Source organism: Ailuropoda melanoleuca, chromosome 17 (genome assembly GCF_002007445.2).
Source record: "Ailuropoda melanoleuca isolate Jingjing chromosome 17, ASM200744v2, whole genome shotgun sequence".
Classification (NCBI taxonomy): Eukaryota; Metazoa; Chordata; class Mammalia; order Carnivora; family Ursidae; genus Ailuropoda; species Ailuropoda melanoleuca.
In genome coordinates this window covers 5,981,622-6,004,720 of record NC_048234.1, presented here as the reverse complement: position 1 = coordinate 6,004,720, position 23,099 = coordinate 5,981,622, and the positions used below count along the sequence as shown (strand labels likewise).

Here is a 23,099-nt window from a genome sequence, read left to right as displayed (position 1 = left end):
TATTTTAAAAGCATCATGAGGTGTTGCACATTAAATTGCCATATGAGACAATTATATTGATCGTATGTATGTGTATGATTGTACTAAACCATGGTAGAAAATATATTCCTAACTGTGGGTTTTGTTAAAAAAAAAAAAAAGCGGAATGCTTCTGCCAAAATTAACTACGGACTCTAAATGACAATTGTTAGTCTTAATTTCAATTACGCTATCTCTAGCACTTACAAATATTGCTCAATATCTCCCTCCTAAAATTGTTCCTTTCTCCATTTCTTTGACTTCTACACTTTACTATTCATGTCCTAGGTCACAGCCAGCATTGATATCTGACTTGCCCTGTTTTGGGGACACCTAAAATGCTGGAGCTCCTCAGTGAACCGGCCTTGGATTTTTTCTGCTTTCATGAGGAATTTGGGTCTGATTAATCTTTCTTCTTCTAATCTTTCATAGAATTTTCTGGTGAAGCTATCTAGGGGAGATGATATTTATTAAGAAATTTTTTAACATACAGATGAAAACACTTTTGTAGTTACAGACTATTACCATTTTCTGTTTCATCTTGTCGGCTTCACAAGTTCCATTTCTCATTAAATTTGTCCTTTTCAATTAAAATTTGAAAGTATTAAACCTTAAAATTATTCATTGCATCCTTGCATGTATTTAAAGTTTTCAGGATCTATAGTGGTGCCTTCGTGCTCATTCCTAACATTGTTTCTGTGTGTGTGAATGCGTGTGTGTGTGTGTGTGTGTGGTGTGTGTGTGCGCTTTCCATCTGTTTTTTAATTATCAGTCTTGCTAGAGTTCATTCACTTCATTCATATTTTTAAAGAATAAAATTTTGATTTTTTTAGTTCTCTACCACAGAAGAATCTCTTTTCAGGTTCAACTCCAACTGGTATATGGGTTACACAAATTCTAACAGACTCCCAAATACTGTGCTGTTTTACAGGAAAAAGAGATGCAAATTGATTTGGATGGGTTTACCCTGAAATAATTCAGACTACTAAACCACCTGAGACTGCACTGAGGTGCTGATACTTTCATTTTCCTTAGACATGCTGTGTATTTAAAGTAGGCTAGGGGACTGCTCCTTGCAGTTCACCTGGATTAGCTTTATGTTCTCCACGTAGTAGACCATTAGTGTGTCCTGTGCATATATGAAATGATCAATATTCCTGCAAAGCAGATTTTGATAGAGAGACAGAAATGGATAAAACCCCGAAATACACTAAAGCAGCTATGCTGGTGTTCCTTCATGTAATATAAAAGGCATGCTAGATGTCTGTCCTATTACTTTAGTCAAGTAAACAGACCTCATTCACAATAATAAATGTGATTAAACTTGACATTTAATTAAATTTGTGAAAATGTCCAAAAGGGGAAATTAAAAGGAGAAGTTGGGGAGTAAGGAGTGATGAGCACCAGGTGTTGTGTGGAAATGTTGAATCACTGTATTGTACACCTGAAACAAATAGAACACTGTATGTTAACTAATTGGAATTAATTAATTTAATTATTTTTTTTGTTTTATTTAAATTCAAGTTAGTTAACATACAGTGTATTTTAATTTCGGGGTAGAATTTAGTGATTCATCAGTTGCATTTAACACCCAGTGCTCATTGCATCAAGTGCCCTCCTTAACACCCATCAACCAGTTACCCTTTCCTCCACCCACTTCCCCTCCAGCAACACTCAATTTGTTCCCTAGAGTTAAGAGTCTCTTATGGTTTGTCTCCCTCTCTATTTTCATCTTATTTTATTTTTCCTTCCCTTCCCCTGTGTTCCTCTGTTTTGTTTCTTAAATTCCCCATATGAGTGAAATCAAATGGTATTTGTCTTTCTCTGTCTTATTCTGCTTAGTGTTAATACCGTTAGCATAATAGTTCCATACACATCATTGCAAATAGCAAGATTTCATTCTTTTTGCTGGCTGAGTAATATTTTATTGTATATATATATACCATAGCTTCTTTAACCATTCATTTGTTGATGGACATCTGGGCTCTTTCCATAGTTTGGCTATTGTGGATGTTGCTGCTATAAACATTGGGGTACATGTGTCCCTTCAAATCACTATGCTTGTATCCTTTGGTAAATGCCTAGTAGTGCAATTGCTGGGTCCTAGGGTGGTTCTATTTTTAACTTTCTGAGGAGCCTCCCTACTATTTTCCAGAGTAGCTGCACCAGCTTACATTCCCACCAACAGTTGAAGAGGGTTACCCTTTCTCTTCATCCTCACCAACATCTGTTGTTTTCTGAGTTGTTAATTTTAGCCATTCTGACAGGTGTAAGGTGATATCTTATTGTGGTTTTGATTTGTATTTCCCTGATGATGAGTGATGTTGAACATCTTTTCATGTGTCTGTTAGCTGTTTGTATGTCTTCCTTGGAAAATGTCTGTTCATGTCTTCTGCCCATTTATTGACTGGAATATTTGTTTTTTGGGTGTTGAGTTTGATGGTTTCTTTATAGATCTTAGATACTAGCCCTTTATCTGATAATGTCATTTGCAAATATCTTCTCCCATTCCATAGGTTGCATTTTAATTTTGTTCATGGTTTCCCTTGCTGTGCAAAAGCTTTTTGTCTTGATGAAGTCCTAATAGTTCATTTTTGCTTTCTTTCCTTTGCCTTTGGAATGTGTCTAGGAAGAAGTTGCTGCATCTGAGGTCGAAGAGGTTGCTCCCTGTGTTCTCCTCTAGGATTTTGATGTGTTCTTGTCTCACTTTTATGTCCATCCATTTTGAATTTGTTTTTTGTGTATAGTGTGAGAAAGTAGTCCATTTTCATTCTTCTGCATGTGGCTGTCCAGTTTTCCCAAAATCATTTGTTGAAGAGACTTTTTTCCCATTAGATATTCAGTCCTACCTTGCTGAAGATTATTTGACGATAGAGTTGAGGGTCCATTTCTGGGGCCTCTATTCTGTTCCATTGATCTGTGTGTCTGCTTTGTGTCAGTACTATACTATCTTGATTACACATTGTAATATGGCTTGAATAGCCTGGAATTGTGATGCTTTCAGCTTTGGTTTTCTTTTTCAACATTGCTTTGGCTATTTGGGGTCTTTTCTGGTTTCATACAAATTTTAGAATTGTTAATTCTAGCTCTGTGAAAAATGCTGCTGTTATTTTGATAGGGATTGTATTCAATGTGTAGATTCCTTCGAGTAGTATAGACATCTTAAAAATATTTGCTCTAATCCATGAGCATGAAATGTTGTTCCATTTCTTTGTTTCTTCCTCAATTTCTTTCATAAGTGTTCTATAGTTTCTAGAGTACAGATCTTTTGCCTCTTTTGTTAGATTTATTCTGAAGTATCTTATGGGTTTTGGTGCAATTGTAAACGGGATCAATTCCTTGATTTTTCATTTTGTTGCTTCGTTGTTATTGTATAGAAATGCAATAGACTTCTCTGTGTTCATTTTATATCCTGAGACATTGCTGAAATTCTGTAGCAGTTCTAGAAGTTTTGGGGTGGAGTCTTCTGGGTTTTCTATATAAAGTATCAGGTCATCTCCAAAGAGTGAAAGTTTGACCTCTTCTTTGCTAATTTGGATGCCTTTAATTCTTTTTGTTATCTGATTGCTGAGGCTAGGACTTCTAGTACTATGTTGAACAACAGTGATGAGAGGGGACATCCTGTCATGTTCCTGACCTTAGGGAAAAAGTACTCAGGTTTCCCCATTGAGAATTATATTCACTGTGGGTCTTTTGTTTATAGCCTTTATAATGTTGAGATATGTTCCCTCTATCCCTACCTTGTTGAAAGTTTTTATTATGAAAGGATGCTGTGTTTTCTCAAATGCTTTTTTTGCCTATATTGAAAGGACCATATGTTCTTATCCTTTCTTTTATCAGTGTGGTGTATCACATTGATTTGCAGATGTTGAACCACCCCTGCAGCCAGGAATAAATTCCACTTGGTCCTGGTGGATAATCCTTTTAATGTACTGTTTGATCCTATTAGCTATTATCTTGGTGAAAATTTTTACATCCATATTCATCAGGGATATTGGTCTGTAATTCTGTTTAGTGGGGTCTTTGTCCCATTTTGAGATCAAGGTAATGCTGGCCTCATAGAATGAATTTGGAAGTTTTTCTTCCATTTTTATTTTTTGGAACAGTTTCAGAAGAATAGGTATTAATTCGTCTTCAAAGGTTGTAGAATTCCCCTATGAAGTCATCTGGCCCCTTGACTCTTGTTTGTTGGGAGATTTTTTGATTACTGATTCTATTTCTTTGAGTGTTATGGATCTGTTCAGATTTTCCTCTTCTTCCTGTTTCAGTTTTGTAGTTTGTTTCTTTTTTTTTTCAAAATTAGAAACAAATTTTTATTTCTTATTTTTATTTTTTATTATAATAATATTTTTTATTGTATTATGTTAGTCACCATACAGTACATCCCTGGTTTTTGATGTAAAGTTCCATGGTTCATTAGTTGCGTATGACACGCAGTGCACCATGCAATACGTGCCTTCCTCACTACCCATCACCAGCCTATCCCATTCCCCCACCCCCCTCCCCTCTGAAGCCCTCAGTTTGTTTCATAGTCCATAGTCTCTCATGCTTCATTCCCCCTTCTGATTACCCCCCTTTCTTTATCCCTTTCTTCTCCTACCGGTCTTCCTTAGTTCTTAACTGTATCCATTTCTTTCAGATTGCCTAAAAATTGTTGATATAATTGCTCATAATATTCTTTTATAATTGTTTGTATTTCTGTGGTGTTGGTTGTGATGTCTCTTCTTTCATTCATGATTTTATTTTTTGGGTCCTTTCTCTTTTCTTTTTGATAAATCTGGCTAGAGGTTTATCAATCTTGTTAATTCTTTGAATGAACTAGCTCCAGCTAATTGAATTTAAGTTTAAAAAATGAGAAAAAACAAAAACAAAAACAAAGAACCAGCTCCTAGTTTTGTTGATCTATTCTGTTTTGTTTTTGTTTTTGTTTTTCTATTTCTATATCACTGATTTCTGCTTTAATCTTTACTCTGTTTTTTCTCCTGCTGGTTTTAGGCTTTATTTGCTGTTATTTTTCCAGCTTCTTTAGGTGTAAGGTTAGGTTTGTATTTGAGACTTTTCTTGCTTCTTGAAAAAGGCCTATATTGTTATATACTTCCCTCTTTGCTGCATCCCATAGGTTTTGAACTGTCATGTTTTCATTTTCATTTGCTTTCATATACTTTTAAAATTCTTCTTTAATTTCTTGGTAGACCCATTCATTCTTTATTAGGATGTTCTTTAACCTCCATGTATTTGTGGTCCTTCCAAATTTTTTCTTGTGGTTGACTTCAAGTTTCTTAGCATTGTGGTCTGAAAATATGTATGGTATGATCTCAATCTTTTTGTACTGGTTGAGTCCTGATTTGTGACCCAGTATGTGATCTATTCTGGAGAATGTTCTGTGTGCACTTGAGAAGAGTGTGCATTCTGCTGCTTTAAGAAGAAATGTTCTGAATTTTATGGTGACTAACATAACATAATGATAATAATAAAAAAAAATGTGCATTCTGCTGCTTTAGGAAGGAATGTTCTGAATATATCTTTTAAGTCCATCTGGTTGAGTGTGTCATTCAAAGCTCTTGTTTCCTTGTTTATCTTTTGCCTACATCATCTGTCCATTGCTGTGAGTGGGGTGTTAAAGTCCATGCTGTGATTGTATTATTATCAATGAGTTTCTTATAATTTGTTATTAATTATTTATTTGGCTGCTCCCAAGTTAGGGGCATATTTACATTTGCGAGATCTTCTTGCTGGATAGACCCCTTTATTGTGATATAGTGTCTTTCTTCTTCTCTTATTATAATCTTTGATTTAAAATCTAGTTTGTCTGATATATGGGTGGCTACTCCAGATGTCTTTTGATGTTCATTAGCATGATAAATGGTTCTCCACTCTTTCACTTTCAATTTGGAGGTGACTTTGGATCTAAAATGAATCTCTTGTAGGCAACATATTGATGGGTCTTTTTTTTAAACCATTCCAATATCCTGTGTCTTTTTATTGGCTCATTTAATCCATACACATTCAGAGTAATTATTGAAAGATAAGAATTTAATACCATTGAATTACCTGTAAATTACCAAGTTGCTGTTCCTGTAGATTGTCTCTGTTCCTTTCTAGTCTTTTTTACTTCCTGTCTCTCATTCCCACTCAAATGGTCCCCTTTAATATTTCTTGCAGGGTTGGTTTGGTATTCATGAGCTCCTTTAGTTTTTGTTTATCTTAGAAATTCTTTATCTCTGCTTCTATTCTGAGCAACAGTCTTGCTGGATAGGTATTCTTGGATGCATATTTTTTCCCATTTAGCATGTTGAATATGCCAATTCTTTCTGGACTACCAAGTTTCTGTGTACAGGTCTGCTGCCAGCCTTATGTGTCTACCCTTGTATGTTAAGGACTTTTTCTCCTGAGCTGTTTTCAGGATTCTCTCTTTATCTTTGTATTTTACAAGTTTCACTATGTTATATCTTGGTGTTGAACTGTTTTGGTCAATTTTGAGGGGAGTCCTCTGTGTCTTGTGGAGTTGAATACCTGTTTCCTTCCCCAGATTACAAAAGTTCTCAGCTATAATTTGTTCAAATGAATCTTCTGTCCGTTTTCTCACTCTTCTTCTTCTGGGACTCCTATGATATTGATATTATTTTGCTTTATGGAATCACTGAGTTCCCTTAGTCTATCTTCCTGACCTAATAGTTTTCTTTCCCCTTTCTTTACAGCTTCATTATTTTCCATAATTTTATCTTCTGTATCACCTATCCTCTCCTCTGCTTCTTCAATCCTTATAGTGATTATATCCAGTCTGTTTTGCATCTGTTCTGTTATAGCATTTTTTATTTCAGCTTGACTAGTTTTTAGGTCTTTTATCTCCACAGCAAGTGTTTCTCTGCTGTTCTATGTTTTTTTTCATGTTCAGCTCGTGGACTTATAACTGTTGATCTAAATTCTAGTTCAAATATATTGCTTACATCTGCTTTGAGCAAGTCCCTAGCTATGGTATCTTCCTGACCTTTCTTTCAGAGAGAATTACTCCATCTTGTCATTTTGGCTAAGTTTCTGTCTTTTGAGTGTTATGAAAACTTGTTATGTTTACTGCATCTCAGAGTAATGACATATTAAAAATTAGCCATACACTGTTCAGGGACTGGCTGGTGTTTCTGGTTTAGGCTGTGTGCACTCTGCTATTGCATTTTGGTTGTTCTTTCCCAGTGGTTTGTCTTTTACATAGTTCTCCCTTGCTTTTAGTGGGGAGTGTTTTGACCTTTAACTAGGTGTGCTTTGATTTGTTTGTTAAGATAAGCCTGGAAAATAAAATAAAAAAAAAAGTCTGATCCAAGACAAGAGGAAAGAAAAAGAAACAAAAAAACGAACAGACCAAAAAATGTAAGACCAATTCCAAATAATAAGAAAGAAGCAAAAAAGAGTAAAGAAAGAAAAAGAGAAAAGAAAAGAGAAAAGAAAAGAAAAAATCCTGATCCAAAAAATAAGAGAAGGAAACAATCCCACAAATGAAAGAAAAAAATTATAAGCCTGATTTAAAAAAAAAACACGAAAGGACAAAAAAGGAAAATATATAAAAGACAAAAAATTAAAAAGAAAGAAATGAAAAAATAAAAAAAAATTAAAAGAAAAAAAGAGAAAGCCTTATCCTATTTTTGCCAGAACTGAAGCTGACGCTTTGGAGCACTCTTTAATCAGTAGACTTGTTATATGTGTGTGTGTGCGTCAGGGGGGGCTTGTGTTGGTCTTCTCAGGGAGAGGTCCACTGGTCTGGCTCACAAGCTGACTTGCCCTTGTAAAAATGGCCCTATCAAGAGCTGAGGGAGTCTGGCTCAGGGTAGAGGATTCCAGCCTCCACTGGAGGTGCAGTGTTTCTGTCTGTAGTCCAACTGTGCTGGGGAAAGGGAGTGGTGGTGGAGGAAGAAGATGGCGTCACACCATCCCCTCATCTCTGGGGAGGGGAATTCATGGCTTGCTGCTATTCAGGTGGCCCTCATAGAAAAACAAATACTCTCCCATGTTCTGGGTTTTCCTCAGATCCCTGCCCTTAACCTGTGTGTGCCCAGGTCTTTGGGGCACCTGGCTCTGCAGATCTCTCATATTTTATCTCTGGCCAGTGGCTGGAATTCAAAACTCCCAATTGTAAAGGGCCTGGCAAGGTGCAACCTCACTTCTCTCCCCCAGCACCATCCTGTCCCAGAAAAGCAGTTGCACGGTGTGTGTACTGTGGCTAGAGTTTATTGTGTCACACAACGAAAAGTGACCAGGTTATCTGCTGTCTGTGCATGCCTCAGTCCCAGAAAAGCACGGTATTGTGTCTATTGATTCTCTTGTGCTCAGTTCTGGCCCAGAAGAGCAGCTGCTCAGCACATGCTCAGTGGCTTGAGTCTATTGTGGATCACAGTGAAAGACTGTTACCAGGATATCTGCCCTCTGTGAGCACCTATGTCTGGGCTCCCACCTGTCCTTTTGTCCTTGGAGAGGTAAAATACACTCTTCCAAATGTACTCCAGGAAGGGGACTGATGTCTTCCATGCTAGCCAGGGGATCCCCTCACCCAGGCTTATAGAGCAATCCTTACCTGCAGCACTGTCTCCTGCTCTCTCCCTCTCTTTGACTCTGCTCCATGAAAAGGGTTCCCTCCCTTTTGCAGCTCTGTGGCTTTCCTCTCCTCCAATTCATACCTCTGAAGCTCACATCTCCCACATTCTCTCCCCCTGCTACTGTGCAGATTGTTCTCTTAATCCTCAGATAGTATTACTATTTATTCAAAATAGTTTGATGTTGGGGCACCTGGGTGGCTCAGTTGGTCAAGTGTCTGCCTTTAGCTCAGGTCATGATCCCAGGGTCCTGAGATGGAGTCCCACATTGGGAATCACTACTCAGTGGGGAGGCTGCTTCTCCCTCTGTCTGTCACACCCCTGCTTGTACGTGCCCTCTCTGTTAAATAAATAAATAAAATCTTAAAAAAAAATAGTTTCATGTTGATCTAGCTGTGTTCAAGGGGCAAGGCAAGCTCAGAGGCCCCTACTATTCTTCCGTCTTAGGTACAATTTAAATAAAAACTTTTAAAAATCACCACCTTTGCATCTTTTCAATATTCAAATCACTAATTTTCTGATTTCCTTAGGGAAGATACATTGCTATTGGTTAGTTTGTTTACATTCCATTTGGACCAGGTCTCCAGAGCAGAATAGGAGAATCAATGTGATCATGTTGCCCATTGGTCAAAATATCTATTTTACCCATGTTTTCATGTTGTGGTGATATTCACAGGCTGTGTTTATGGATCGTCTCCACTCACTGTGAAAAAGATATAGGAGAAAAATATTTTACCCTTTACTATGATTAGTGGGCTCAGGTACAAAGGATATTCTTTCAGAGCAATTTACTTGGTCTTTTGATTCTTGAATTACAAATTTAAAGTCATGATGGTATCTTGATTTCTGTTTATGTGCTTCAGAAGCAATTGCTCAGTCTTTGTACTCCTCATTCTTTTCATAATGGTCAATTGGAGCAGCCATTTTGGCTGGCTTCTTCCATGGAGATGACTGCAAGTTAACTTTAGCAAACTCTTTTTTTTTTATAATAATTTTTTATTATGTTATGTTAGTCACCATACAGTACATCCCAAGTTTTTGATGTAAAGTTCCATGATTCATTACTTGCATATAACACCCAGTGTTCCATGTAATATGTGCCTTCCTTAATACTTTAGCAAACTCTTAGTAGTGGTGCTGTGGACCACTTGTGTTGCATATTTCAATACCATTGTGATTCTCTCTGCCTCTGCACCAAACCTGATGATATAAGTAAAACCAGTTTCTCATTCTTTGGGGAGTTTGTTTCTATCAATCATTTATGGTACTAACCGCAGAAAAGACATTGCAGTCCACTAAAGTCTCATGAATAATAGTTGGGCTACCAGATTTACTCAATAAGAAACAAACAGAAGATTACTTTTGTATTTCAGAAAAAAAACTTTGTGATGCTCCCCAGTATATTACATCATGGACTTAGGAAAAGGGGGGTTTTCATTTTATGAAATGTTGGGGGATAGATGAGCAGGTTATATTAATATATTAATACATTATATATATTCATATATTCATATTCAATATTCATATACTCCCAAATCTGTAGATGTTTTCCTGTTTTCTTCAATAATAAAGGATACATGTGTGGTAGGCAGCATAAAGGCCCCAAAAGATAACAAGTTTAAATCTGAATTATTTTTTCTTTAAGATGACAAAATGGGATTTTGAGGATGTAATTAAGAATCTTACGGTGGAGAGAGTATCTTGGGTTTTTTTTTTTATTTTAAGTCAAGTTAGTTAACATACAGTGTTATATTAGTTTTGGGTGTATGATGTGTTTATTTAAATTCTGGTTAGTTAACATACAGTGTGATACTAGTTTCAGGTGTAGAATTTAGCGATTCATCACTTACACAGAACACCCAATGCTCATCACAAGTGCTCTCTGTAATCCCCATCGCCTATTCAGCGATACCCCCGCCCACCTCCTGGTAATCATCAGTTTGTTCTCTAGTAGTTAAAGTCTGTTTCCTAGCTTGATTCTATTTTTTTTCCCTGCCATGTTCATCTCTTTTGTTTCTGAAATTTCACATATGAGTGAAATCATATGTATATACCACATCTTCTTTATGCATTCATCAGTCGATGAACACTTGGGCTGCTTCCAGGATTTCACTATTATTGATAATGCTATAGACATAAAGCTGCATGTATCCCTTTGGATTAGTGTTTTTTCATTCTTTGGGTGAAAACCCAGTAATGGGATTGCTGGATCATAGGTAGTTCTATTTTTAACTTTTGGAGGGACCTCCATATTGTTTTCCACTGTGACTTCACCAGTTTGCATTCCCACTAACATTGTGGTAAGGTTTCCCGTTCTCCACATCCTCGCCAACACCTGTTGTTTCTTGTGTTATTGATTTTAGCCATTTGTGAGTGGTGTGAGATGGTATCTTATTGTGGTTTTGATTCACATTTCCCTCATGATGAGGGATGTTGGGCACCTTTTCATGCAGAACATCTGTTGGCCATTTGTATGTCTTTGGAGAAATGTCTGTTGGTGTCTTCTGCTCATTTTTAGTTGGATTCTTTGTTTTTTGGGTGTTGAGTTTTGTAAGGTTCTTACATACTTTTGATACTAATCCTTTATCAGATATGTCATTTGCAAATATCTTCTCTCATTCCATAGGCTGCCTTTTACTTTTGTTGATTATTTCCTTTGCTGTGCAGAAGTTTTTGTTTTGATTAAGTTCCAATATTTTATTTTTGCTTTTGTTTCCCCCCCTCAGGAGACATATCTAGAAAAAAATTTGCTATGACAAATGTCAGAGAAGTTACTGCCTATGTTCTCTTCTAGGGTTTTTATGTCTTCAAGTGTCATATTTAGGTCTTTAATCCATTTTAAATTTATTTTTTGTGTGTGGTATCAGAAAGTGGTAAGTTTCATTCTTTTGCATGTTGCTGTCCAGTTTCCCAACACGATTTGTTGAAGAAACTGTCTTTTTCTCATTGAATTCTTTACAGACTTATTTCTGGGTTCCTTATTCTTTTCCATTGATCTTTGTGTTTATTTTTGTTCCAGTACCATATTGTTTGGATTACTACACCCCTCTGATATAACTAAGTCCGAAATTGTGATGCCTCCAACTTTGCTTTACAGTTTCAAGATTGCTTTGGCGATTCAGGGCCTTTTGTGGTCCCATACAAATTTTAAAAGTGTTTGTTCTAGTTCTGTGAAAAATCCTGTTGTTATTTTGATAGGGATTGCATTAATTGTGTAGATTGCTTTGTGTAGTATAGACATTTTAACAATATTTGTTCTTATAATCCATGAGGATGGGACGTCTTTCTATTTCTTTTTGTCTTCTTCAGTTTCTTTCCTCAGTGTATTCTACTTTTCAGAGTACAGATCTTTTACCTCTTTGGTCGGGTTTATTCCTAGGTATCTTATTTTCAGTGCAGTTGTAAATGGGATTGATCCCTTAATTTCTCTTTCTGCTGCTTCCTTATCAATGTATAGAAATGCAACCGATTTCTGTACACTGATTTTGTATCCTGCAACTTTAATGACTTTGTTCATCAGTTCTAGCAGATTTTTGGATGAGTCTTTCAGGTTTTCTATGTAGAGTATCATGTTATCTGCAAATAGTGAAAGTTTTACTTTTTCCTTATTGATTCGCATATCTTTTATTTCTTTTTGTCTGCTGCAGCTAGGACTACCATGTTGAATAAAAGAGGTGAGAGTGGGCATCCCTCAGTTCATGATTATAAAACAATATTAAGATTGAAATTTTGTTTAATCAAATCATTTTATATGACTCAATAAATAAATAAAGTCCCATACATGAAATTGGTGCACTGAACATGACATTTTATTTTTGAAAATAGTGAGCTATGAGAAACTATCAGCATGTTGTTTTGCAGAATCTGTTAGATGTGCCTCGTTTATACTAAAGGTCACTATCAAGCTAATTAAGCTGTAAATTTTAGAATTACTTGATATTCCTCTATAAATTGGTATTTTTGCCATATTTAGTGTTCTGTGACCTCTGTCATTCAAGATTGTTAATTTAAAAAAAATACTAGTTGTGGGGATCAGGAAGATGGCAGTGGAGTAGGACCCCGGGCTTGCCTTATGCCATGAACATGAGTAGATAACAAGGAAATCATCCTAAATACCCTAGAAATTGACCTGAAGACTGACAGAACAAACTCAACAACTAAAGGGAAGGAAGAAACCATATTTAAGAAGGTAAGACATGCAGAGATGTGGTGTAGGGGAGAACAGATCACAGGTGCTATGAAAGGGAGGGAACCATGTTCATGAAGAAGGGCAAGAGAGAGAGAGGAGCAAATAGATGAATGCACGAGGAGAATGTTTCCCCAAAGCCACTGGCTTGGAAAGTGGGGGTACCTGAATATCATGAGGTCTTGCTACCAGCAAGGCTTAAAGCTCAGAGTTTTAAAGGCCAGGCCTTGGCTGGAATAGAGCCTGGAGGGCACAGTGCTGCTCCTGGAGAGAAGGCAAGCAAATAATTGGGCCTAAATACATATCCATCTGTGGGAAGCAGAGCAGTCCCTACACTGGCTGCCTAACTTGCTTACCCCAAGACCCACACCCCTGTGCTTGGTGGAACTGCACTTCTCAGTCACATTTGCCTCAGTCCCAGTGCAGTGGGCCCTTTCCCCAGAAGACATGTCTCTTGACTAAGGAGTTTTGCAGGACTTCACTTCCAGTGGAGATGGTGTCAAGTCTCATTTCACAAGCAGACTAGAGCACACCTAGTTAAAACTCACCATATTCAGGTCAGGGACCAAACACTGCCCACAGCAGGCAAGGAGATCCTCTGTAGATGACTGGACTGAAGGACAGAGCAGCCAGAACACAACAGCAGATGTGTACACAGCTCACACCAGAGATACTCCCTGGTGTACCAGGTGCTACATGACATATTCACAAGGCCATTATTTTTAGGAGCAGGAGACATAGCTGACTTTTCTAACACACAAAGAAGACAGAGACTTAAACAAAATGCAAAAACAGAGGAATTTATCTCAAATGATAGAACCACATGAGGACTGGTCCAGAGATCTAAGTAAAACAGATATGAGCAACATGCCTGAGAGGAAATCCAAGGCAATAATCATACAGATACACACTGGGGTTGAGAGAAGAATAGAAGACATCCATGAGACCCTTACCACAGAGACAAAAGGTATAAAAGGAATCAGTCAGAGATGAAGAATACAATAAATGAGATTAAAAACAGGCCTGATGCAATGAGCAGCAGGTTAGAAGAAGCAGAGGAATAAATTAATGGCCTATAAGACAAAGTAATGGAAAACAGTGAAGCTGAACAAAAGAGAGAAGGAAGAATTATGCAAAAGGAGAATAGACTCAGGAAACTCAGTGACTCCATCAAACATAATATTTGTCTTATTGGTCCCAGAAGAAAAGAGAGAAAATGGGGCACCTGGGTAGCTCAGTTGGCTAACTGTCTGCCTTCAGCTCATCATGATCCTGGAGTCCTGGGATCGAGCCCCACATTGGACTCCATGCTCAGCAGGGAGTCTGCTTCTCCCTCTGCCCCTCCCCCTGCTCTCTCTTTTACTCTCTCTCAAAAAAAATCTTAAAAAAAAAAGAAAAGAGAGAAAAGGACACAGAAAGTTTATTTGAAGAAATAATAGCTGAAAACTACCCTAATCTGGGGAAGAAAACAGACATCCAGATGCAGGAGGCACAGAGAACTCCCTTCAATATCAACAAAAACAGAAGAACAACAATATTAATAATTAAAATTGCAAAATATAGCAATTAAGAAAAAAAAATCTTAAGAGCAGCAAGACAAAAGAAGTCTTTAACTTATAAGGGAAGACCCATAAGTCTAGCTTGAGATTTCTCAACAGACAGTTGGCAAGCCAGAAGGGAGTACCATGATATATTCAATATGCTGGCTGGGAAAAATATGCAGCCAAGAATATTCTATACAACAAGGCAGAATAGGAGAGATAAAGAGTTTCCCAGACAAACAAACATGAAAGGAGCTCATAACCAGTAAACTAGTCCAGCAAGAAATATTAAAGAGTACTCTTTGCGTGGAAAGGAGAGATCAGAAGTGACAGTATAAAGACAGGAAACAGAAGCAGTAAAAAAAAATAAGTGTTTCTGTAAAAATCAGCCAAGGAACTCACACCAAAAACAAAAAAAAGATATAAAATATAACAACATATACCTAAAATGTGTGGGAGGAAAGGAGAAAAGAATGGGTTCAAACTTGAATGACCATCAACTTAATATAGACTTCTACTTGCAAAAGAGGTTGCATACAAGTGTAATACCAACCATATATCAAAAAGACTAATGAACATACAAAGAATGAAGAGAAAGAAATCCAAATATATCACTAAAGAAATCAGCAGAGCCTAAAAATAGAAAGACAAGAAAGGACAAGAGAAAATGTCCAGAAACAACCACAAAACAAATAATAAAATGGCAACAAGTACATATCTATCAATAATTACTTTGAATTTACATTCAAAGTACATGAAGACTCAATGCTCCAATCAAAAGACATAAGGGGTCAGAATGGATAAAAACAAAACAAAAACAAACAAAACAAAAACAGACCAAGCCCATCCCTTTCCACAGTACCCAAGGAGGGGTGCCTATGGCATTGTTTGTGTTTCCATAATAACTTACAGGGAAACTTTCACAAATCTCAGAGCCCTTGATGTCCTGAAAATGAATGGAGAGGGTGTCCTCAAATTCCTTGCAGCAGGAACCCATTTATGTGGCACCAGCCTTGACCTCCAAATGGAACAGTGCATCCACAAAAAGAAAAGTGACGGCATCTACATCACGAATCTGAGGAGAACCTGGGAGAAGCTTCTGCTGGCAGCTCATGCCATTGTTGCCATTGGAAACCCAGCTGATATCAGCGTCATATCATCCAGGAATACTGGCCAGACAGCTGTGCTGAAGTTTGCTGATGCTACTGGAGCCACTCCTGTTTCTGGCTGCTTCACTGCGGGAACTGTCCGGAACCAGATCCAGGCAGCCTTCTGGGAGCCGAGACTTCTGGTTGTTCCTGATCCCAGGGCTGACCACCAGCCTGTCACAGAGGTGTCTTATGTCAACCTGCCTACCGTCGCTCTGTGTAACACAGACTCTCCCCTGTGCTGTGTGGACATCGTCATTCCTTGCAACAACAAGAGAGCTCATTCAGCAGGTCCCATGTGGTGGATGCTGGCCCCCGGGGAAGTTCTGTGCCTGAGTGGCACCATTTCCCATGCACACCCATGGGAGGTCGTGCCTGATCTCTACTTCTGCAGAGATTCTGAAGAGATTGAAAAGGAAGAGCAGGCCCCTGCTGAAAACGCTGTGACCAAGGAGAGAGTTCAGGGTGAATGCACTGCTCCAGCTCCTGAGTTCACCATTACTCATCCTGAAGTCACAAACCGGTCCGAAGGCATGCAGGTGCCCTCTGTGCCTTTTCAGTAGTTCCCTACTGAAGACTGGAGTGCTCAGCCTGCCACTAAAGACTGGTCTGTATCTCCCACTGCTCAGGTCACTGAATGGGTAGGAATAACAACTTAAACTGCTCTTCCAAAAAGGCAAAGTTGAAATAAGGTTGACAGAAAATAAACAGTTTCTAAAAGTTGAAAAAAACAAAACAAACAAAAGACCCATCTGTACGCTGCCTGCAAAAGACTCATCTCAGACCTAAAGATTCCTGGAAATTGAAAGTGAGAGGATGAAGAAACATTTATCACGCAAATACGTGTCAGAAGAAAGCCAGAGTAGCAATACTTACACTGGATAAACTATACTGTAAAATGAAGACTAGCTTTTTGAGGAACCTCCATACTGTTTTCCACAATGGCAGCACCTGCTTGCATTCCCACTGAGAGTGCAAGAAGGTTCCCCTTCCTCTACATCCTCACTAACACCTGTTTTTTCTCATGTTGTTGATTTTATCCATTCTGACTGGTGTCAGGTGATATTTCATTGTAGTTTTGATTTGCATTTCTCTGATGATGAATGATGTTGAGCATCTTTTCATGTGTCTGTTGGCCATTCGTATGTCTTCTTTGGACAAATGTCTATTCATGTCTTCTGCCTATTTATAATTCGATTTTTTTTTTGGTTTTTGAGTTTTAAAAGTTATATATTTTAGAAACTAACCATTTATCAATATGTAATTTGCAAATATCTTCTATCATTCCACATGTGTCATTTAGTTTTGTAACCTCTTTGACATTGTCCATAGCAACTTCTTTCTAGGTATGTCTCCTGAGGCAAGGGAAATAAAAAAATAAATAAATAAACTTAAAAAAATGAACATGAACAAATCAAGAAATAGTTCTTTAAAAAAATACTAGTTATGGATCTCAGATTAACAACAAAAATATAAATTACTTTAGCATTCATAGATGCAGTTAACCTGAATCTTTATATTTGTATTTAATTTGAAATAGTTAATTTTGTTACTTCAGTGTCTATCTCTGCTATAACTGTTTATCTGTAAGAATTAAGATTTCCTATGATAAAAAGAAAGATTTCATTATGATAGTTTTATAGAATTTATAACTTAAATTTCATACATAATTGTTCTTTCTTTGAACTTGCCATACTTTATTGTCATGGCATGTTTGTGAAGAAAATTTTATTACTCAATTCCAAAATCTACTTTCATTTAGCAAATTTACTTTATTTTAGCAAATTACACAGAAACATAGTATTAATGCTTCTTGAACATATATCACATTTATTTTTTTACATATATTCACATATATTCACATTTATTCTTTCCTGATCTTGTCATTCAGCTTGAGAACCTCAGTAATAACATGAGGTAATGTCACATACTTAGATGGTGGACTTCCTTGCAGTTTTATCACTGCATTTTATCATTTTCCCCCAACTTGTGATAGTTCAAAAAATCTTAGTTTTTTTTTTTTTTTAATCCTTCAGGTAAAGAAATTTCATCTACTTCTAATCAGGTAACAAAAAATATTAATTTGTGTGATAAATGTCAAAATACAGATGACTTTATTTAAGGATAGCTGTAGGTCTTTCTTGTAATTTCTGAATGAGCTTATCAATGTATTTTATGCTTTAAATAATTTTCTTTATAATTTTAATGAAGAAACAGAGACCATTAAAAAGCCATTATTTTAACTGATTTTAGTGACTGGGAAATTCTTATTGTTGACCCAATTCTACTGAAGTTTATTATTTTAATTTTTAAAGGTACCATAACAAAACTAAAATGAAATAAATTTACACATGTTATTTAACTACCACAAAACATTAATTCTTTTGTTTTCCATGTTGCCTTCCAATATTTAAGCCCAGGAATTAGCATTTATATTTACAAATATGGTGTAAATTAATGGACATAAAAATGTTTATTCCTTTTAATATTATATCACAAACATTTTATTGATTTAATTACAATATAATATCTTAATGTTTTCATTTTTCTTTCATGGTCTACATAATTGAGAATTATTTAAGCTCAGAAATTTAATTTTAAATTGCTTATGAAATTTGATTTTTATGTAGTTTGATTAATTACTTACTTATGTCTGAATATGTGTGACTTAATGTATACAATGACTTTCTTTTAGATATTCAGAAGGATAATAATATCCTTCTTTTTTCTTTTGTTATTTGAAGTGAAATGAAAGAATAATGAATATTAGCTTAGAACACAGTACATATTTGCTAAAATGAAGTCTGTAAGGTATTAGGACTTGGAGAAAGGGTTTTGGATACCTGATGTGTAAGATTACCATCGGACAATAAGAAAGGAGGTGCGGTCATTGATCTCAAATCTGATGGATGGTCCTGGATCCTTGATTTATGATTGTTACTATTTTTGTGCTTGGCAGGAAAATGAGAATGGCAGTGGTTCTGAGGAACTATGCTACTCCGTCATTAGTCACAGACCTTATCGGAGGCCCTCCCTGAGCTCCAATGATGATGGTTATGAGAATATCGACTCTACCACAAAGCGAGTGAAGCCATTTAGAAATGGGTCAGAAACAGAATATGCCCTTGTCAAGATGACTTGTGTTACTAGGCCTTCTTCCTGTACCCTCGAGCATGATTATGAACTTGTGCTTCCCCACTAGAAATCTCATGCTTCATCATCTTACACGAACAAAGATGATACAGAATAGTGACCTCCAGGGGAGTGTTTCTGCATCTTTGGAACATGACGATTCTGTGATTTGGGTTAAGCACTATAAATGGACATAAATGTATAGAGTAGTATACCTATTTTTGCCTGTAAGGTTTGAAGACGTGGAGATGCTGGAACCTTCCTAAGCAACGGACATCCATAGATATATGACATAATTTCCAATTCCAACACTGCTCTCTAAATTTCAAATGCCAAAAATTTCCACTCGTAACTATCTATCTCACTTTTGAGGTGTAATCTACTCAATAAACTTTTAAAATATAAGACCAGTGACCAGACCCTCTGTTAACCTGATTTTTACTTAAATTTTTATTTCTTCATGTATTGGAAATTCTTGTTTGTAAGCTGTGGTAAGCAATATGTTTTGATACTGACCTTTCTGAGAGGGGAAGCTGAAAGTCATTAAAAAAGAAGAAATGCATCAAGTTTAGTTACCCACTGTCTTTTTCTCCAATGGTAAATCAGGGGATTCTGTTCAAAGATTAGGAAAACAAACAAAAACAAAAACAAACAAACAAAAAAAGTAAACTTTGTGCATATAGCTTTGTTCACAACATACTAGTTAATTTAATCTATTACTAGGAACCTCTGCTTAAGGATTGTGAAGAGGGTTTGTCTTAAATTCAGGCATATTGGGAGTTCTGGGAAGATGGCAGAGTAGGAAGATCCTGAGATCACTTCACTCCACAAACACACTGATATAATAGACACATTAGTGCAACTAACTCTGAAAAGACCTGGAGACAGACAGAACAGATTTTGCATAGTTAATTATAGAGAAGAGGTCATTTCAGAAAAGATAGGAAGGGCAGATATACTGGGAAACAAGTACCTGACAAGGCTAACCACAAACAAAAGGGACACCATAAGCATGAAACAAGATAAGACTTCCACACCAGGCACCCCAGGTATGGGAGACCTGCACTAAGACCAGTCCCTATAATATTTGGCCTTGATAACAAGTGGAGCTTAAATTTGTGAGTTTCTACAGTGGGCCTTAACTCCAGGTACTTTAAAAATCAGTGGGCTTAGCTCCAGGAGAGCTGGAGGTCAATAGAAAACTGAGTCTCCACCCCTAAAGAGATAGCTTGAAAAAATAACCCTGCTGAGATACAACATGGAAGCAGCAGTTCGAAAAGTGCCTGGAATACACAAGAGGAGATTTATTTACCAATCTCAAGTAAATAAATACTTCTCCAAGAACAAAAAGGCATCACTTTCTAGATAGCCAGACATTTGCAGGGATTGGCGGGAATGCCCTTTACCTCCTTTGCTAACACCATGCCCTTCACCCACATATTCCCCTGCAGATCCACCCCAATCAACCCACCCCACTCTGTAGGTCTCCCTCCAAAGTAATTACTGCCCCCCAAACACCCTGGAAGCAACTCCAACAGGAATGGGCACCATTTGGAAGTGACTCCTCCTCTGGGGAGAGGGGAAGATAATCAGACCAGTGCACCAACCATCCTAGCAGCTGAATCTTATACCTGGCAGCACAGAGAGAGTGCCACTGCAGCTCTGGTGGGTAAACTGGGGGCAGGCATCTAGTCTGTCTGGTCCCACCCACCAATGAAAGCCTTTCAGGAGACAACATAGGGAAGAGCACCCTGCAAGATGGTGTGACTGCAGTCTCAAGAGATGGACTGGGAGTAGGCATCTGGTTTGATAGCCAGATCAGCACAGCCACAAAAGTCTCTTGAATGCAGCATAGTGAGAGGGCCTCGCAGTTCAGTGTGACTGCGGTCCCAGCAAATAGGCTGAGGCAGGCATCAGCTCTGACTGATGACACGGCAAATACAAGCCCATGGTGGCTCCAGACAGGCCCATTAACAGCACAGGAACAAAACCCTGCCTACTGTGTTGGGCCATTGCAGCCAACTGGACTGAAAATAAACATGGCTCAGCCACAAGAGTTGGGCACATGCAACCTACATAGGAAACACACCTGAAGTGCTTGGTCTGGGGAGTAAGGGGTATTGTATGACAGGGCACCATAGAACTTCTTCTTTATAAGGCTACTATTTTCAAGATCTGGAACATAGCTGACTTTCCTAATACATAGAAAGAGAGAGTCAGACAAAATGGAGAAACAGAAGAGTATCTCTCATTTAAAAGAACAGGACAAAGCCACAACAAAAGAAAAAAATGAAAGAGATAGGATATTCCTGATAAATAATTCAAAGTAATGGTCATAAAGATACTCACTTTATGAAAAGAATGGAAAATCTTAGTAAGACCTTCAACAAGGATATAGGAAATATAAAAATGAACTAGAAATAACACGATAACTGAAATTTTAAAAAAATAGTGTAAAGGGAATCAATAAAACATTAGAGGAAGCAGAAGAGCAAATCAGTGATCTGGAAAACAGGGTAATGGAAAGTAATAAAGCTGAATAGCAAATAAAAAAATAATAGAAAAATAGGGAACTAGGTGACATCATTAAACCTAATAACATTGGCATTATAAGGATCCCAGAAAGAGAAGACAGAGAGATGGGGGCAAAAAAATTTATTCGAATAAATAATAGCTGAAAATTTCCCTAACCTGAAGAAGGAAGCAGATATCCACATCCATGAGGCACAGAGAACCTCTGACAAAATCAACCCAAGGAGGTCCAGACCAAGGCACATAACAGTTAAAATGGTAAAGGGCAGTGATAGAGGGATGCCTGGGTGGCTCAGTGGTTAAGCATCTGCTTTCAGCTCTGGTCATGATCCCAGGATCCTGGGATCGAGTCCTGCATCAGACTCCCTAGCAGGGAGCCTGCTTCTCCTTCTGTTTGCCTCTCCCCCTGCTTGTGCTCTCTCTCTCTCTCTCTGACAAATAAGTAAATAAAATATTTATTTAAAAAAGTAGTGATAGAGAACTTTAAAAGCAGCAGAGAAAAGTTACAAACAAGGGAAAGCTCATAAGGTTATCAGCTATCTTTTAAAAAAACTTTACAGCAAAAAGAGAGTTGCTGAAGTTTAGAAGATGGCGGAGGAGTAGGGGACCCTGAGTTGAGCTGGATAGGTNCCTTTTTCAGCCGGTCCCCTGAGTTGAGCTGGATAGGTACCAGACCAGCAGGAATATCCACGGAATCAGCCTGAGACGCAGGAAGATACATCTGGATCTCTACAAATGAACATCTCCAGCGCTGAGTATCGAGGTACGAAGCGGGGAGCCGTGAAACCGCGCACAGATATCGGAAGCTAAACAGAAGGGGGAGGGAGACGCCATGTCAGAGCGCCGGGGAGCGGTAGCCACCTGCAAGGGGGAGCGGACAGACCGCGGACCCGCACGCTTGAGACAGCAGGCTGAGAAGGGAGCTCCGGGAGCGCACGCGGGACGGCTGGCGGTTGGCGGGCCACCTGCACGGGGGAGCAGGCGGACTCGTGGACGGCACCCGCGAGACAGCAGACTCAGAACGCGAGCTCCAGGAGCGCGCGTGCAGGGTGGCTGGCGGGGCGGGGTTGGAAACACAAAGGACAGAGACGTGCCGGCCCTGGAAGTGAGGGCTGGGACGCCGGNCCAAGCATCTCATGGAGCTCCGGAGCTCCGGTGTGCTCACTGGATCGAGGCTGAGACCGGGAGCTCCGGGAGCCTGCGCGGGGTGGCTGGCAGCTGGCGGCTGGAGGGCCACCTGCACGGGGGAGTAGGCGGACTCGCGGTCAGCACCCGCGAGACACCAGACTGAGACGGGGAGCTCCAGGAGCCCGCGCGGGGCGGCTGGAGACTGGCGGCTGGCGGGGTTGGAAACACAAAGGACAGAGACACGCCGGCCCTGGAAGTGAAGGCTGGGACGCCGGGTGTGGGGCGCACAGCCCGGGATGCTGCAGGGTTGAGCAGCACCAACAGAAACAGAGTTAAAGTGGCCAGAACATCAGTGGAGAACGATCCGCGATCCCTCTGTTCTGAGACAGAGGCTGAATTTCAGCCGCTGCTGCTCTCTCAGAAGAGGCATAGCAAACCGCCAGGGAAAGCCGCCAGAGAACAAAAGCCCGGAAATACCGGCTCACAGGGTGCCCATCCCCATCCCCCCTCGCANCCCCCTCGCAGGGGACATGGAGACTCTACCCAAACAGGGTTTTCTGAGTACCGGCAGGCAGGCCCCTCCCCCAGAAGGCAGGCTGAAAAATCAAGAAGCCCACAACCCAGAGCGCCTGAGTGGTGCAGTCACCAAGCACCTGTCTTCGCATTAGGGTGTGATAACAACGTTCCAGAAAGGAGTTCCTCATTGGGCTTCTCCACGGGGAGCCTGCTTCTTCCTCTCCCACTCCTCTGCTTGGGTTCCCTTCCTTGCTGAATGTCTGTCTCTCTCTCTCAAATAAATAAATAAAATCTTTAAGGAAGAAGCCCACATCCCTAA

General features: G+C 38.8%; 3 protein-coding genes across 4 annotated transcripts in view; 2 read left to right on the top strand and 1 right to left on the bottom strand.

Moving 5' to 3' along the window:
- Positions 1–19,014, top strand: part of GCSAML (germinal center associated signaling and motility like) — a 46,927-nt gene extending 27,913 nt beyond the window's left edge. For both annotated transcript variants that reach the window (XM_034647023.1, XM_034647022.1), the window contains 2 exons: positions 17,509–17,537; positions 18,432–19,014. In XM_034647023.1, coding sequence (XP_034502914.1) covers positions 17,509–17,537; positions 18,432–18,674 — 272 coding nt within the window. In that variant the 3' untranslated portion in view covers positions 18,675–19,014. The remainder of the gene's footprint in view (positions 1–17,508; positions 17,538–18,431) is intronic.
- Positions 1–23,099, bottom strand: part of DNAH9 (dynein axonemal heavy chain 9) — a 1,064,222-nt gene that overhangs the window by 601,795 nt on the left and 439,328 nt on the right. The gene's annotated exons all lie outside the window — the stretch shown is intronic.
- LOC100476611 (40S ribosomal protein SA-like) lies at positions 14,360–16,458 on the top strand. Its single transcript, XM_011218040.3, has one exon. It carries the CDS (start codon positions 15,121–15,123, stop codon positions 16,033–16,035), a length of 915 nt encoding a protein of 304 aa, XP_011216342.2. The 5' UTR covers positions 14,360–15,120; the 3' UTR covers positions 16,036–16,458.